This window comes from Vanellus vanellus, assembly GCF_965231255.1.
Source record: "Vanellus vanellus genome assembly, chromosome: 19".
NCBI lineage: Eukaryota > Metazoa > Chordata > Aves > Charadriiformes > Charadriidae > Vanellus > Vanellus vanellus.
Genome location: NC_138924.1, coordinates 3,536,467 through 3,552,065, shown reverse-complemented (window position 1 = coordinate 3,552,065; position 15,599 = coordinate 3,536,467). Strand labels below are relative to the sequence as shown.

Genomic DNA, 15,599 nt, shown 5'->3' with positions numbered 1-15,599 from the left:
GCTGATTCCAACGCTGCCTTTGACAACTCTGAAGTCTTGAGGAAGTTTATAGTGTAAAGTCTTCTGATCTAAAACTTAGAACTGTGGAGGCAACAGTTCCTTTCCCCTTGCGCTTTACTTCTTCAGTTAAATATGAAAGCTAGCAATAGACAATGGGAGCTGTGACTTTAGTAGGTGTTTTGGAAAAATCCAGGAGGGCTACAGGTTGTGTTCTTAATAGGCCAGAGTTGCACCCTTCTTGTTCCTTTATGATTAATAAAGGCTTCCAAGAGGTTCTTACATTGCTGTTAGAATTAAACCTTTTTAATGCAGCTGTGGTGTCAGCCTGTGGAACACATGGTGCTGAGGATTACCTCTCCACTTGTGTGGGTCTCTTCGTTTTTCTTTAAGTATGGAAACAGAAGTGTAGTTACTAAAGCATTCCTCTGGCTCTGTCTGACTCTGTTGTGACAAACCAGCGTGCGTGTCCAGTCTTTACTTCCACTTTTCCCACAGCTCCTTTGTACAGGTTGAGTAAATATGGAGAGTTTGCAGAATTTGGAGGGCTCAGGCTTCATACCCGCTGCTTATTTTTAGCAATGAGTAGAATTTGGTGGGCTAACTTCATGAAACGTATATATGAGGATTATGAAGGAAGTAGCGTCTATGCTTTCATAGCCATATAGGACTGATAAAAATAACAGCGGTTCAGTGAAAGCGACAGTGGAGTCTGGTTTCCTGTGGCTTTTATTCATAACAACTTTCACCCACGTGGGTTCCCTAACCTAGCTGCGGGGGAAGGAGGAGCCCCGCGCGTATCTCATGCACTTGTTACCTTAAGAAAATGCATTAGAAACAAATTATAGCAATGCTTTTTTTTTTAATGTTAATATGGGTTGTGTAGTGAGCGTTGAAAAACCAGTCAACAGGCCTTAATTACTTAAAATTGGGTCAGATAGTATATCCTTCTGAAGTGTGCTTGATTGAGATGGCTGTAAGCCCCGTGTTACAGTGAAAGGGTATGTTTCAGTCAATGTAGAACTGTATGTTGTTGTACGTATAAGGTGTAGCTTAGGTAACCCGCTGTGTCAGTCATTCTAAGCCTGTGTAAGTTTGTATTGTACATAAAAAGAGTATATTCTTCAGGTGACTGCTCATCTTCAGAAAATGGACCGACGTGGATGCTTGTGCACTGTGAGCAATCAAGATCATCCACGTCTTGCCCTACCGTTACGTCTTTGTTTTAGTTGCTGTTCTCTGCTGATGTGTATTGTGCGGTCCTCAGTTCTTCTTGGATGGCCCTGGGAAGATGAAGTGCCTTCTTGCTCTCTGGATTGCTGTGGAGTTGTGGGTTATCAGCCATGCTGAACAGGAGACTTTTTTTCCTGCGGTGTCTCAAGAATGCTGTTCCCTTCATGTATTCATCTTTCATCTCGGCAGTTTCTCTTGACGTTTGTTCAAGGTTTGGTAGCAGCTCTGTGGAATTCATTCTCATTTGAATGGAGCCGGAGGTTTATAAAACAAACAAACCAACAAAAAAAAAAACCAAACCAACCAACCAACCAACCAAACAAAAACAGAAGAGGCCCCATCATCCCCAGGTTGTGTTTGCCTGTCAGAAGTGAACTTTCAGAAAAGCTTCCTGACTCAGAAAACACCTTTTTGGTCATCTGCTCTGGACTTTGAAAGAGATTTACCTAGCGCTGTGTGTTCCATCCCATCTGTCAAGGAGCTGATTGTTCTCCAAGAATCCTGGTTGCCTCTGCTAGCATTTCCACTGGTACCGGCTGTTGCACCATCGGTATTTAGGTCAGATGGAAGTGTAATCCTGCTAGTTCTGCAACTTTCTGTCAGCTCTCCCAGTCATGCTGCTTTTTCCTTCTTTGGTGCCAGGGCTCTGGGCTTGCTTGCCTGAGATGAGGCCATCTTGCATCTGTAGATGCTTCATCTTGTATGACAGGTCCTCTATTTTTAGGAGCCTTCGTTTTTCTTCTGGTGGCCGCAGGTTTCCATGCTGATCTTAACAATGCATCTGGTATGAGCCGGAGTTTGGCTTCAAATCCTGCTAGAGACTTTGGCCCAGCGTCTTTCACTCTTCTTATCTGTACCTCCATGTCCATCCAGCCACAGGTTGCAAGAGCTCCTTGTAGCTTCGAGAAAACTCAGAATCCAAGTGTTTTTAATGGGCCTAGCTGTTCCTCCCGTTCGAGATGGATGAATGGCACGCGCTGCTCCAAAGGCCTTATGGGAAGGATTGCTCAGCTTTGACTCCTCAGTATCTTTGGTATGTGGATTACTGTTCCCTTTTGGATATCTACCATCATCTGCAGGCAAGTAAAATGACCCTTCCCATAAGAAGGGGGCTGGAGCCCCCTACTGTGAAGACAGGCTGAGACAGTTGGGGTTGTTCAGCCTGGAGAAGACTCCGGGGAAACCTCAGAGCTCCCTCTAGTACCTAAAAGGGCTCCAGGAAAGCTGGAGAGGGACTCTTGGTCAGGGAGGGGAGCCATAGGGTGAGGGGGAATGGTTTTAACTGAAAGAGGGGAGATTTAGATTAGATATCAGGAAGAAATTCTTTACCCTGAGGGTGGTGAGCCCCTGGCGCAGGTTGCCCCGAGAAGCTGTGGCTGCCCCATCCCTGGAGGTGTTCAAGGCCAGGTTGGACGGGGCTTGGAGCAACCTGGGCTGGGGGGAGGTGTCCCTGCCCAGGGCAGGGGGTTGGAATGAGGTGATCTTTAAGGTTCCTTCCAACTCTGCCATTCTGTGATAAACTAGGCTACTGTGGATCCTCTTGAAGATCTGCGGCTAGGCTTCCGTCTCATTGTATGCTTCTGGCCTTTGAGCAAATACAATTGTCAGGTTTTCTGGGGAATTCTTCTGGCATTGTGCTCCCCCTATCTCCTTGACTCTGTAACTAATGTAATGCTTCAGCTCTTTAGAGGCGAGTGGAAAAAGCAAACAAAATCGGAAACCTGAAAGGCTAGCTCTTACTGGTTTAAAAAACAAACTCAAAACTGGCAAGTCTCTGACTGGATTGGCAACTGCTGGACTACTTTGGCCTGCTGTAGTTTCCATCTGCATACCTGAAATTGGCATTTCTGGGCTTGTAGTAGCTCGTCCCTGTAGTCTAGAGAGAATTAAGCATCTCTGGCTGAAGTTCTACCATGTCTAGGGTCTTGCTATGGTAGATGCCGGCTTCCTACTCTATAGCCGTAATTATAGCTATGCAGCGGCTGTCCTCACTTCAGGTTTTGGCTTCCACAGGAGCTGCTGTTCACTGTGCAGGATCTCTTCTCTGTGGAGAATGAGCTTTTTAGCTTAGTATCTAAGAAGGTTTCAAATGGGCAAAAAGACTGTAGAGCAATCCTTTGGTCTTTAAGGATATGCAAATGGGATTCGGAGTAGTCAGTCTATACGTCACGCCTACACTGGAGAGCGTCAGCCTACTTCATCCCTAGCTGTTCCTCTCCATTGCCTGGGGGATGCCTGGGGGGAATTAAAGCAAATTTGTTACTGCCTAGGCCTTGTTTTCCAGGCAGCATCTTCCCAGCTATGCCAAAGAGGTACCACTCACTTCTGTTTGCTCTCTGTGTTCCCTTCAGGGGCAGAATTTTGATCTGTTTCTAGGGATTCTCCTTATGAAATCTTACTCTTGCTGTTCTCCAAGTGACAGAAACAGTTTTTCCTTACCTGGTTAGAGTTGGAAAGGACCTTAACGATCATCTAGTTCTAACACCTCTGCCATGGGCAGGAACACCTTCCACTAGACCAGATTACAAACATAGTGAGCTCCCCCTGGGCTTGGGGCTGTTCCATGGTATCACATACAGCATGCCGAGATCCTGGACAGCTGGAAGGCCATCTGAATGCTCTGGATACACTTTCATCAAGCGATGGCTTTGCTTACTTCAGTAGATCTCACCAGCAGTGACTACAAGCTCTGTGATCACTCTCTGCATGAGGACTTTCCTACAGAGGAGTTTGTGGCACTGGCTGGAGTCACCTCCAATGGAAAAATGCATATGGAGGCTACAGCCCTAAGGTCCAACTGTTTGAAGGCGGCAGCTTCCTCTGTTTGCCTGTCATTATCTGTCTTACGCTGTGTCTTACTGACAAGAGGTATGTGCACTCCAAATTGCCTAATACGTTTTTTCAAACTAGAAGTATTTTGTGAAATACTTCTCTTGCGATTGAGGTTTCAAAAATAATATTCTCCATTGCATCACCACAGGTGCAATTAGTTCCGATATTGGCAATCATAAAAGCAATACTAGCAACAGGGCCAGATCTACAAAGCACCTTAGGTACCTAAAAATGCAGAGCAAAGCTTCTGAAAGTCTCCGTGCCATCTACCTGTAGGCATGTATATAGCTCATAAATCAGTGGTTTTGTCTCGAACGGTGTTCTCTTTGTAGGTGGTGATATCCAAAAGGTATGGCGTAGAGATACGTGACCAGTATTTTTTAACTAAAGCTCAGTAAAGTGTATAGCGTATTGGTAGAAATATAAATTTACACGTGCTGAAGCTCTGATTGCATGTCTTGCTGCTTTCTTTCATTTTTCTAATGGAAGAAGCTATTTACATGTTTGATCCCATCTGTGTATCGTCTATTTACTTCATAAGCAATGCTGAACAGACTGGGATATTGCAGGCCTGAGAGCATCATGCACAGATCTCGTGTTTAGAGGGTGATAGGTGGAAGTCGAGCTACAGTAGTGTGAATACTTTTTTTTTTTTTTTTATTAACTCCAGTAGCTTGGGTTAATTTTAGAATTGTACTTAAAAATATCTTTGATCAAATCTGCTGAGATAGCCTCTGCCACTGCAGCTTGCTAGCGCGTGTGCGTACTGTGCTGCTAGCCTGGATGTAGTCCCTTTATGGTACTTTATTTGGATGCTCCAGTAATGATGTAAATAAAGCTATTAGTACAGTTGATTTGCTTCTTCCTTACTATTGTGATTATCTCTGATTATATTCTGTATATCTTACTTGTCGTGCCTGTAGTAATTGAGAAGCAGTATCTAAGTGGGGTGTGTAGCTTTGCAGCTCTAAAGCGGAATCTCAGACTTGAAATTGAGTACAGACTGAATCCCCTGACCTGTGTGGAAGCAGCCTGATACCTTTTCAGTATTACTCTTAATAACAGAGGTTATTAGTGGGTCTAGCTGCTATTGATCCTGTGTGTTTGTCCTCGTTATAATAGCTAAAGGACAATCTTCATCATCATCTTTGTCTCTGATTATGTGCTATGGTATTATAGTGAAAATCCCATTCTGTAACTGGCTGACAGCTTTTTGTGGTGATCAGAGGCTAATCCCTTGACACCAATGCAGCTAGTTGAAAAATACCGGTTCTTTTTGGTGATGATGGTGATGTACCAGTGTGGAAATTGGGTTTCCCACAGTCGTTTTGTTTGGGGACCTAAACTGTTCTGTGGCCAGCTGAGACTTCGGTGGTTTTTACTGCTCCTGAAGCCATAGAATGTTTTGGAAGGGAAAGGAGTCATTAAATCGTAGACATAAATAGTAAATGAAAGAAAACCATAAGAGCCAGGTGGAGGATTAATCGTGACAAAACACCCGTGGAGTTGCACGTATGCCATCGTTAATCTATTACCTATTTTAAATGCAAATGGGGGGCTGTATCTGTGATTCTTGCTTTAGCCTTGGTCTTCCAGTGCACTTCAAAATGGGTACACTTTACAGAACGCATAGCAGGAAAAAAGGATGTTGAAATAGTCGCTTTTTAAAGCTGTAGCTGTCAGGCTGCGTTCCTGTTGCCAAGCTGTTTTACACCTCTGTAACTTTCGACCTCTTTTTTGATGCCAGATTTCCTTCCAGCTATTTGGGAGCGGCCTCTTTAAAACAACCGCTGCTCGATGCGTGTGTTGTTCGACTATCTGCTGGAACAGACTTCTCCCTGCCGCTCTCAATGGGAACTTACGCAGTTGTGGATCTCAGTCGTGTTCCAGAGTTTTCACTTCCCTTTTTGCAGCAGGTGACTTGGAGTAATTTGCCCTTCTGCACACTGTACGACCAGAGGAGGTGGACGGCTGCTCCTGGTCCCACTGACCGTAGCCCATCACCGTTTCCCAGACTAATCGTGCTGGCAAACATAAAGTATTTACTCCTACCACGTCTGTTGCTTGGGAGTTAAGATCTTGCATCTCCGCTAGCGGAAGGGATCGCCTGAGCGTTCCCTCGTCCGTTGTACATCGTGTGAGCCAGGCTGTCATCGCGCCTGTTTAGTGATGCGTTAGCGCTAACCTGCCCCGCTCTGCCTGGGGTTAAGTAGGGAACAGATGCATAGTCCTCCTCGCTTGGGAGAGTGGTGGGCATGGTAACTGCTGCCTTCCTCTTGTGCCTCTCCTTTCCTCTTCTTCTGCAGCTCTCCAGGTGAGATGGTCTTCCGTATTTGCACCCAGGGCTCTGTAGGACTGTAAAACCTCCGCACTGGCAGTGAGTTCTGGGGTCCCCGTCTCCCCAGGACGCTACAGAGCTGTCTGGAGTGCCCCGATCGCTAAAGCTTATGGGGTGTCTTTGTTTATTTAATAAAAAGCACGAAGCTTCCGATGTTCCGGCTGGAAAGCTCGGGCAGTTTGCTGTGTACATTGTGATTGCCTCCAGCGCTCTGGGCTTCTGCTTCCCCAGTCTCTTGAAGTGTTTACATTGTACTCGCTTTATTGGAAGCACTAATTCATATTTTGCATCTGTTTCTGCCCCACCCATAGATTTTTGCGGGAGCGTTTCTGTTGTGGTTGTAACTGCCTGATAAATTAACTGAACTGTGTTCATTCTTGGAATCCCCGACAGCTTTTTTTTTTTTTTTTTTTGATTTTAAGTTTCATTCACTTTCTATTTTGTGTTTGCAGAATGCAGCTATGAGTTAAAGCCTCTACCCTTAAAGACTTGATCAGTTTCTTCCTAATAAATCATGTGCTTAGGGGTTAGTTTAAAGATAACATTCCTAGCACTCACCAAACATTTGCAGTTACAAGTAATAACAATAAAATCCGAAGCAATCAGCCCTGTCTTTCTTACCCAGAGCTGCTTTTTTTTTTTTTTTTTTTTGCCATTGCTGTTGCCGTTTTTGAGCTCACTTAAAGGGCTCAGCCTACAGTCCCCTTCTGCCCAACCTTTTGAAATGCAAATAATGTAATTTTTGAGCTGTCCCGTGCTGCATATTTCTCACGTATTAATATGTGTTCATTAGGTGAACTCTGCATTAACAGCCTAGATCTTTGTGAAAGACTAATTCTCCTCTCTTTAGCTTTACCGTGTGCCCTGCTATACTCTTCCTTTTCTGTTCTACTGCCATTCTTCTCCCCTTCAATTTCCCAAGCTGGTAAAAGGGCTTTGCCTGCAGTGGGTGATGGCCAGCCCTGGCTAGCCGTGCGTTTTGGATGATCTCCTCTGCAGCCCTTTCTCATGGTATTAGGGGTGAATTAACCCGTTTTTTCTCAAGTTTTACGCTACTGGCAGTTTCCCGTGGTTTTACAAGACAGTTTACCCCTTTTCCCAAGTTCTCAAAATGAAAAGACAAATGCATTTTCAAAGCTTCTGTTACATAGTTAAACACAAGTTATTTTTAAAGCGTTTTATGAGATCGCTTTCTGCCTCCCTTCCTCAGGAGTGCTTCCTTTGCCTCCGTCGGCTGCCTCTGGCTCCATGGATGCGGCAGGAATAGACTCTTGCAGGTCGCGTGCCAGTCCAGACGCCTTTTCTTCCCAGCACCTTTAGCTTTAGCCGTGCCCTCCCTGCCTAGCTCACGGCTCCGCGCTGTTTGCCTGGGTTTATTTCAGATTTGGGTAACTAGCCTCTTTTGCAGCCTTATTAGAGCTAGGCTGCTTGGCTGGATGGTCAGAAGCCCCTGCCCAGCCAGTTAAGGGCTATGACGGTAACAGCTAGTTTAAAACCTTGCTAAGAAAGTTCAGTCTCGGTGCAGCGGAGACCACCCATCTCATTCCCTCGAAGTCGCAAACAAACAGAAAATTACCCTAGATAGCCCATCTTTTTGAAAATCCCTGGCTCCTAAATTCTGCCTCGGGTGATTAGCTTTTCTTGTGGTTTAAGTGATCCTTTGATAATCATCGAGTGATTTTTCTTTAATTTGAGGTTTCAATTTCCTGAACTGTAAAAGTGGATGGCCTTAAAGAGCCCTGAGATGAACTGGGTGGATGCATTATAAAACAAAGCAAAACGCTTTTGGCCACACACGCATTTACTTTCCCTCTTTCGTTGCTCATAGTTACTTTCAGAGAGTAATTTTCCTTAAGAGTAAATGGATAAAATATACGTACATGAGTGTTGTCACAAAAGAATTGTTGCCCTTAAGTTGCCTCTCGCTGTGTCTGCGCAGGGGTGACATTCATACTCTTAGAATCACTTCTTGGCTTTTTCTACCTGGGAGATTAAAAACCACTTGATTAAAAAACCTTCTCGTGTTGTAAGATGTCTTAAGTAGGGTGGGACTGACAGCTCTTTTGCTAGAAGAGTGTTGAGCTCCATCCGCTTCAGGTACTGAATCCTACCAGCTTTTCTCTCTTCTTGTTTGTACAGTATCACATCTCCAGGTCACATTTTTGAGGAAATTTCAGTTAAGCAAATTGTTTCCCTGCTAAAGCTTGAATTTTTATTTTTTTTTTTTGGTTGTTTCTTATTCTGGCGAAACATGGTCAGTGCTGGTTTTGTCACTTGTCTCTGCACGACCCGGTGGGGTGTGCTCTGCTCGGCAGGAGAAATGCAGCCGCCCTCCTCCCCGCAGCAGCTTTGCCCTTATCCCCGAGTCAGGGCCTTGGAAGACAGCCACGTTTTGTGGGCTGTTTCGGCATTCAGACTATGCTTCAGTGCACCTTCAGGACAGGCGTTGTGTAACAGCGCTGAGCTGTAGCTCTTCATCAATTCAGAAGCACAACAGTGTCTATTTACGGCAGGAAGGTGGAGAGGTCGGGGTGCAGCTGTCTAACTGCTGCCGTGCAATGAGAAAAAATTGCCAAATTAAGATTTGATCGTTTCGGGTATTTCATTTTTCTTGTTCTGTCACAAAATTTTCTGTGAGAGGGTTTATTTTTTTATTTTAAGGCAGTCTATTCATTTTATAGTATATTCATTTTCTAAGGATGGTGACAGGCAGGAGATGCCTTCTCCAGCCAAGTGATGGGCTGGGCTGCCAGACCCAGTCTGCTGCTGCCCGGGGCAGGTAAGGGGGAAGGGTGTTCTGAGTAATGAACACACCTGGATAGCTCGAGAGACACTCAGCCATATATGGACTCTCGGTGCAAATTGGGGATTTTAGTAATTGGGTGGTTGTAATCCTCCTGAAGCTAGAATGGGTTTTGCAGAGTAACGGGACTAATCCTGCACTATGCTCCCAGCGGTGTACAATACAGTTCTTTTACCGTATCACCGGTCCTCACCCTTCCTGAGCCACTTACCCTGTACATACAGCCCCCCAGCCCTCTTCCCCTCCAAGTCTTGTTTCACATATCCCAGGCGTCCTTTCTCCCAGACGTAGCCTGAATCCTCCCTGGTGCCCGAGGAATTGTGGCGAGAGCTTCCACAGAGCCTGTGAGTTGTGTGACCTCCGAGAAGCGGAGAGGTGTCCCTCGGTGCTGCCGGGAGGAGACGAACGGCTGCTGGGTTTGACCAGTTGTGCAGAGCTCTTACAAATCTTACTGTCTTCGAGACTTGATCTTGTTTGTCAGACTTGATTGAAATTGGCCAACAAACGTGGGAGAGATTGAGACAGGCGCATAATGTGAGCTCAAGAAAATGGATAAAAATAATGTAATAAAAAATAACGATACGGGTTTCTGCTAGTTAAGGAGGAAAATTTCTATGTGTTTTTGTCTGCTTTTCATTTTAATGGGAAACGAGCAGTGTCGTCATCTTATTTTTGTTTTGCTTATTATTTTTAGAAAGTGTGGGTGCACTTTTGAGAAGCTACTGGCAGTAAAGGCGTTTTCAGTGAATCAGTCTCTTGTGTGGGGGGAAAAAAAAAAACCCCACACCCAAAAAGCAACGTTGCGTGTAGCTGTAAATGGAAATTTATATGTCTTATCCCCAAGTCTGCAGGCAAACCATATCAGCTGTCATTAACTAAGCCCCTGCGGTATGGGTAAATAATAATATTCCATTTTTGCGTTATCTTTGTGTTAGGGGAGGCCCTGTCGTTGCAGAGAAAGCAAAAATTTCAGGCCTGGAGAGCTGGATGTCGTGTGGAGGTGGCTTTCCAGGGCACAAAGCAGGTGTGGGATGTGTAGAGGAAGGAAGAGGTTCTCTTTTAAATGAAGACACAAGTTTTTAAGATGATAAATGTATTTTTATTAGACGTATTGGTGCTTCAGCTCATTTCACAACCCATTTGTAATCAGTTGTTCAAACTGATGTTTGTTTTCTCATATTAGCCTAGAATTACGAAGCCAGCAGCACTGGTAATGCAAATCACAGCGTTTCAGACTTACTGCTGTGCTCGTTCACAGTGAAGACATGACACAACTTCAGCACTGATCTTTCTCTTGCACGTAGGAACACAGGTCTCTCGTGCTTTTTCTTTCATATCCAGAATCTCTCTGTTGTTTTCCCCTCTTTTCGCTGGGCAATTCGCAGCAAATCTTTGCAAGAACTGAATGATAAGAAGGGAAGGCTGCTGCCTCAAACCATCGCTTCCATTTAGCTTTTTAATATTGAAAGTGGTGTTATTCTCTCACTCCTTTTGCAATGGCTTTTGCTCAGAGACTGGGGCAAGGCATAGGGCTGAAATCTTCTCTGTACTGCATAGTGATGGCTTGTTTGCAGCTGCTCCTATTCGGCAATGAGAGGTGTGAGCTTCAAATGTCTTTTGAAAGATAAAGCAGCTGTTGTGCCGAAAGTCAGATGCCCTCTCTAAAAAGTTCAGCAAAAGCAAGTACACCATAAACAAAAGAGGATATAACATAACTGCTGCTTAAGATACCATGCATAGCCCTAGGGAGCTATGGCATCCTCCACACAGGCATTCGGACTGTTCCCCGGTGACTGTCTTGCTCCTCCTTTTCTGGGCAGTTTTGCTTTTTAGTCCTACCGTGTTATCCCCTCCTGAGATGAATAGTGTTTTCTGCCTCTTCATGCCAAAAAAAGCCCGCGTGGATGCATCTCTTAATTCCTTATTCTTACACCTTAGAGAGTGACATTTACAAATGTTGCAAGGAGGATATCATAATTTTGGTGTAAATTTAAATTTACTCATTGCCCATGTACGTAGACAAGTGCATTTGCTTCTAAAGCAAATAAGTTCTTACAGTTTTCTGGCAGGAATCCTTCCAGAGTGTCTATAGTCTAAACTGGGGGGACTAGGTATTGGGGATTTTAATAACTTACAATATTATTTTGGTCTTATTTTTATAACTAACTGCCAGGTGTTACAGAAGAGGAGAGGGCTGCAGAACTGCAGAAAACAAAGACTATACCATCTGTAAACAGACTGACAGTGGATGCCGTGGAACTGGAAGCCCTCAGAAAGTCTGTGGAGGACTTTTTCTGCTTTTGTTACGGTGGGTGCCTGAAAGTCTTCAAAACAGTTGCTCTGGATTTCTAAGTTTTTATTCCACTTGGAAGGCAAGTGCTGCATGATGTTAGCCTTCAAGCTATGCTGCTGGTAAGGTGGTACGTTTAACTTTTTTAGTAGCCAATTCTAAAACATACACATATATTGGATAGTTTTCTTCTTGATGTGTTTTGTGGGATGCGACTTGAGATGATTGCACAGCCTGCTCGTTTTTCTTTCAAGAGAGCCTCCGCGTCTCTGTGGGTTCCGGTGCGTGTTGGAACCCCGCAGGCAGGACTCGCTTTCCTCTAGAGATCTGCGCCTGCACCTTGCTTTCGCTCTGGTCCTCTCCCTGGCTTTTGTGAGGGACTCATCCTTTTGCTAATTTGCGCACTCTTGACCTCCGAACTGTCTCCTTTCTTTCCCCCTAGGTAAAGCTTTAGGAAAGTCAACAGTGGTACCTGTGCCGTATGAGAAGATTCAGAGGGACCAGTCTGCAGTGGTGGTGCAGGGCCTGCCCGAAGGACTTGCCTTTAAACATCCGGCAAACTACGACGTTTCAACCCTGAAATGGATTTTGGAAAACAAGTCAAGGATCTCATTTGTCATCAAAAGGTTATTTGCTCTCTTGTGCTCGTCTGTCCGCTTTGGTTTGTACTTAAATTAAGTCCAATTCATTTTAACTTTTAGTTAAATACATTGCAGCCTGTTTCTCTTAAACAGGAGCGCTCTCTCTTTAACGTCACGCAACCAAGTAAGTAGTGATGCCTTTGCTAAAACTATGGGTTTTTCTTTCTGTGTTTCCATACAGGCCTTTCCTAGAGCCAAAGAAACACCTAGGTAAGTTGCTGCTTACTCGGACTAAACAGAAACAGATTAGAATTTTAGATTCGATAGCAGTACGGGTGCAAGATTGGGTGATGTGGATAAAGTGGCAAACTTTGCAGAAATTCCTAGACTGTGAGTTGCCTTAGTTATGGAACTATAACCTTTTCTTTCATGTGTTCTGCTAAGAGGAACCAATTAGAGGTAAAATTTGTTCTGTTGTGTTCTTTATCCTTTTACTGAATTTAAATTTGATGTGAATTGGATGGTATCGTAGGGAAAGGAGAAGTGAACTGATGAAGGACTGTGCGTTGCATTTCTAGAAGATGCCAAGAGTTTGCTGCGCTATGTGTTCCAATACATAGCTGAATTTGGCATTTATATCTCATTTTAAAAATTGATTTAATCTTCTGAAGTGGTTAGGTGTTGCAGTTCCTATGAAAGGATTAAAAAATCTGAGCTAGAGTGAGGGTTTTTTTAAAGCTCTGCAATTATTTGCTTCTAGCTAGAAGAAATCCCTTCTCCTCTTCCTTTCATGGGATCATGTTGCTTTATTTGCAAAATTCATATATGTGAGGATTTGTTTCATGTAGAGGATGAAGCAATCTCTGTAGGAGTGTAGTCAAAAAAGAAAAGTTCCACTTTCTCAGGTGAAACAGCCAGAAGTTGATGCCGGGTTAGTAAAATCAGACCGGTGTTGCCTGTGCCCAGTAAGAAGACTAGAGAGTGGGAAATTGCAGAAATTCTGCAATAATGTATTTTTCTGTTGAAGAAGCAAGGCAGGTTTTCAGTGTGGTAAATGACATTCTAAAAACATAATTATCTGTGTCTAGCTGCAATTTAGGACTAAGCTGCAGCTCTATGAAAATAGCCATTTTCTTTCAGCAGAGTTTAGGTGAGAGATTTGTTTACCTTTGTTTCCCAAGATTTTCACTTAGCATCATCAAAGAGAGCAGTGAAAAGAATGGGGATAGGTACATTTGAAGTAATTTTATATTGGCAGTGCTTTATAGATTAATAAAGCAGTTTAACGAGATCTTTCCCTCATATCTGTGAATACAGAAAATGTGCACATATGCTTGTAAAATGGGAACAGGTTTTTGCTTCGTCAAATCAATGTTACATTTGCAAATTGTATTTAAGGTAAATGGAGTACAGGAAATTCAGAGATTGTCTTTTAACTTTCAGGAACTCATATGACAGATCCTTCGCATTCAATTATACCTCCAGGTGGAAGGTGAATTTAAAATAATGTAGTTTTCCTTTTGTATCAACTATGTATTTTTGTATCGTTTATCTTTCCCTTAATATGCTTTTTCTGTCCAGCTGACCTTTGGATAACTTTTGCTTGCCGGGGATTATAAAAAGCATGAATTTTCTTTCCTTTGACTGTTATTTGTGGGGAAACTGTTCTGAATTAAACAGATGGCAAAGTTTCCCCTCGGTTTAATTAGCCCAGCGAGTGTTCTTAATTCACAGTCTGTCAGTCAGGGATAAGTTTGTCGTGTTTTATGATACGGGGATATGGGGAACAGATGTAATGTCGCTTCCTTCCCCCTCCTCAATTAAAAAACTAAAATAAATCTTTTTGTTGCTAAATTAAGAGATTATATCTAGAGTAAATAAAAAATTGGTTAATGTGAAACCAGGGAGCAAAATGGCAAGTGTTTCTGTGCTTCTCGGTTTGCTTCTCATTAAAGGTTAAACACGCTTTGAATACTGTCTACATCCCAAAAATGTAGGGATTTCCTTGAGATAAATCAGATAAGTTAAGAGGCAGGGTTTTTTACTTTTATTTTCCTGCTTGGAAAAAAATACTGTGATGTTAATTTTACTAGACAGTAAAATATTTGGGTTTTATAATATATAATATGTGCTTGATTTGTTTATTTTTGTAGTTGTCCTCCTATTCAAGTGAAAACAGAACCAAACGAGGATTCTGGTATGTATGAAATTTTGCCTTTATTTGCCAAAAAAGAACCCCAATCCCCCAAATCAGTTTCTATTCAGAAGGCTGAATTTCAGCGAAGATAGGAAGCGCCAAGAAAAAAGTAGCAAAAAGACATCCTTTGTGGGAAAGAAAAACTTTTATTTCCTTAAAACTGGCCGCTTTTCAGCTGGTGTTTTTATCAAGTATTTAACTTTAGCCAAGTGTTTCCATTTCGAGGAGGAGGAGGTTGGTATAATTTTCTAGACTAAAATAATTTGTCTGTGTAAACAGCTTGTTTTAAGTGAAGAAGAAGAAAATCCTGTGCGTTTTTATTTTGTTCTAGTTCAAGATCACTTTATCCCTAATGGGGAGAGAAAAACTGGGTTTATTTGTTAATATTAAGAAAATATTGAAAACGACAGAATGCCCATTTTCTAGCTAACGCGGAAACAAATAGCGAAATGTGTTACTGATAGTTAAAAAAAAAAAAAAAAAATGACCAGGCGTTCCAAAGTTTCCCTGCGGGTGGGACGTGATCCTGCCAGGCGCTGTGACCTGCAGCAGAGCCATGCTGAAGCGTGTGCTTCGAGGTGAAGCAGGAGTAATCCCGTTAAAGGCGGCGAGCCGGCAGGTGTGCTCGGAGATAAGCCGGTGACTTTCCCTTTTGTTGGGTTGAGCTACACTGCTCAGCATTTTGTGTAAGGATTAAGGTTTTTATATGTAGGCCGGTTCTTTGTGCTTCCCAACTTCAGGCATGTGGCGTGGGAACCCTTCGTGGTTAAAGTTCGGCTTAACGGACGCAAAGGGTTAACTTGAGCTTTTTGTCAAGTCGATCCCGGGCTGTTTCCAGTGCTGCTTTCTAGGCGTTTTTAGGTAATTCTCCCTTTGTTAGAATGTTTCGAAACACTTTAGGGAATGCCAGGAAGGCTTACGGAGGGGGTAGTTCACCCGAATGAAGCCAGGAGCAGCCGAGCACCGTCAGCAGCACGGTTTGATGCAGACGGTCTCTGAACTGGGCTGTGCAGAGGAGTGAGCAGCAGTAGGTCTAGAAGGGCTTTCAGCTCGAGTGATAAAATATTTTTTTTTGTTTGGCTGTGGACGTGGGCATAAAGGAAGGAGACCTTTTTGTGGTTTTTGTTTTTTTTTTTTTTTTTAATTCTTTAAATCCGAGATAGCATTTGCAAGGATGCCTAATTGTAGGGGAGCGTTTAATCCTGCATCCTTTCTGATGGTGACCAAACTGAAACGTAAGAAACCAGCAGGTCACTTTGTTACCGTCGTTTCAGCTCAACAATTGTTTAATGTCTCAACACCAGAAAATATGTTATTTATTTTTGAAT

The 15,599-nt window shown here is 43.3% G+C and overlaps 1 protein-coding gene across 1 annotated transcript in view; it reads left to right on the top strand.

Moving 5' to 3' along the window:
• Positions 1 to 15,599, top strand: part of GTF2I (general transcription factor IIi) — an 81,988-nt gene that overhangs the window by 15,706 nt on the left and 50,683 nt on the right. Inside the window, exons 4-8 of the mRNA XM_082493249.1 lie at positions 11,377 to 11,511; positions 11,936 to 12,119; positions 12,316 to 12,344; positions 13,518 to 13,566; positions 14,228 to 14,271. Coding sequence (XP_082349375.1) covers positions 11,377 to 11,511; positions 11,936 to 12,119; positions 12,316 to 12,344; positions 13,518 to 13,566; positions 14,228 to 14,271 — 441 coding nt within the window. The remainder of the gene's footprint in view (positions 1 to 11,376; positions 11,512 to 11,935; positions 12,120 to 12,315; positions 12,345 to 13,517; positions 13,567 to 14,227; positions 14,272 to 15,599) is intronic.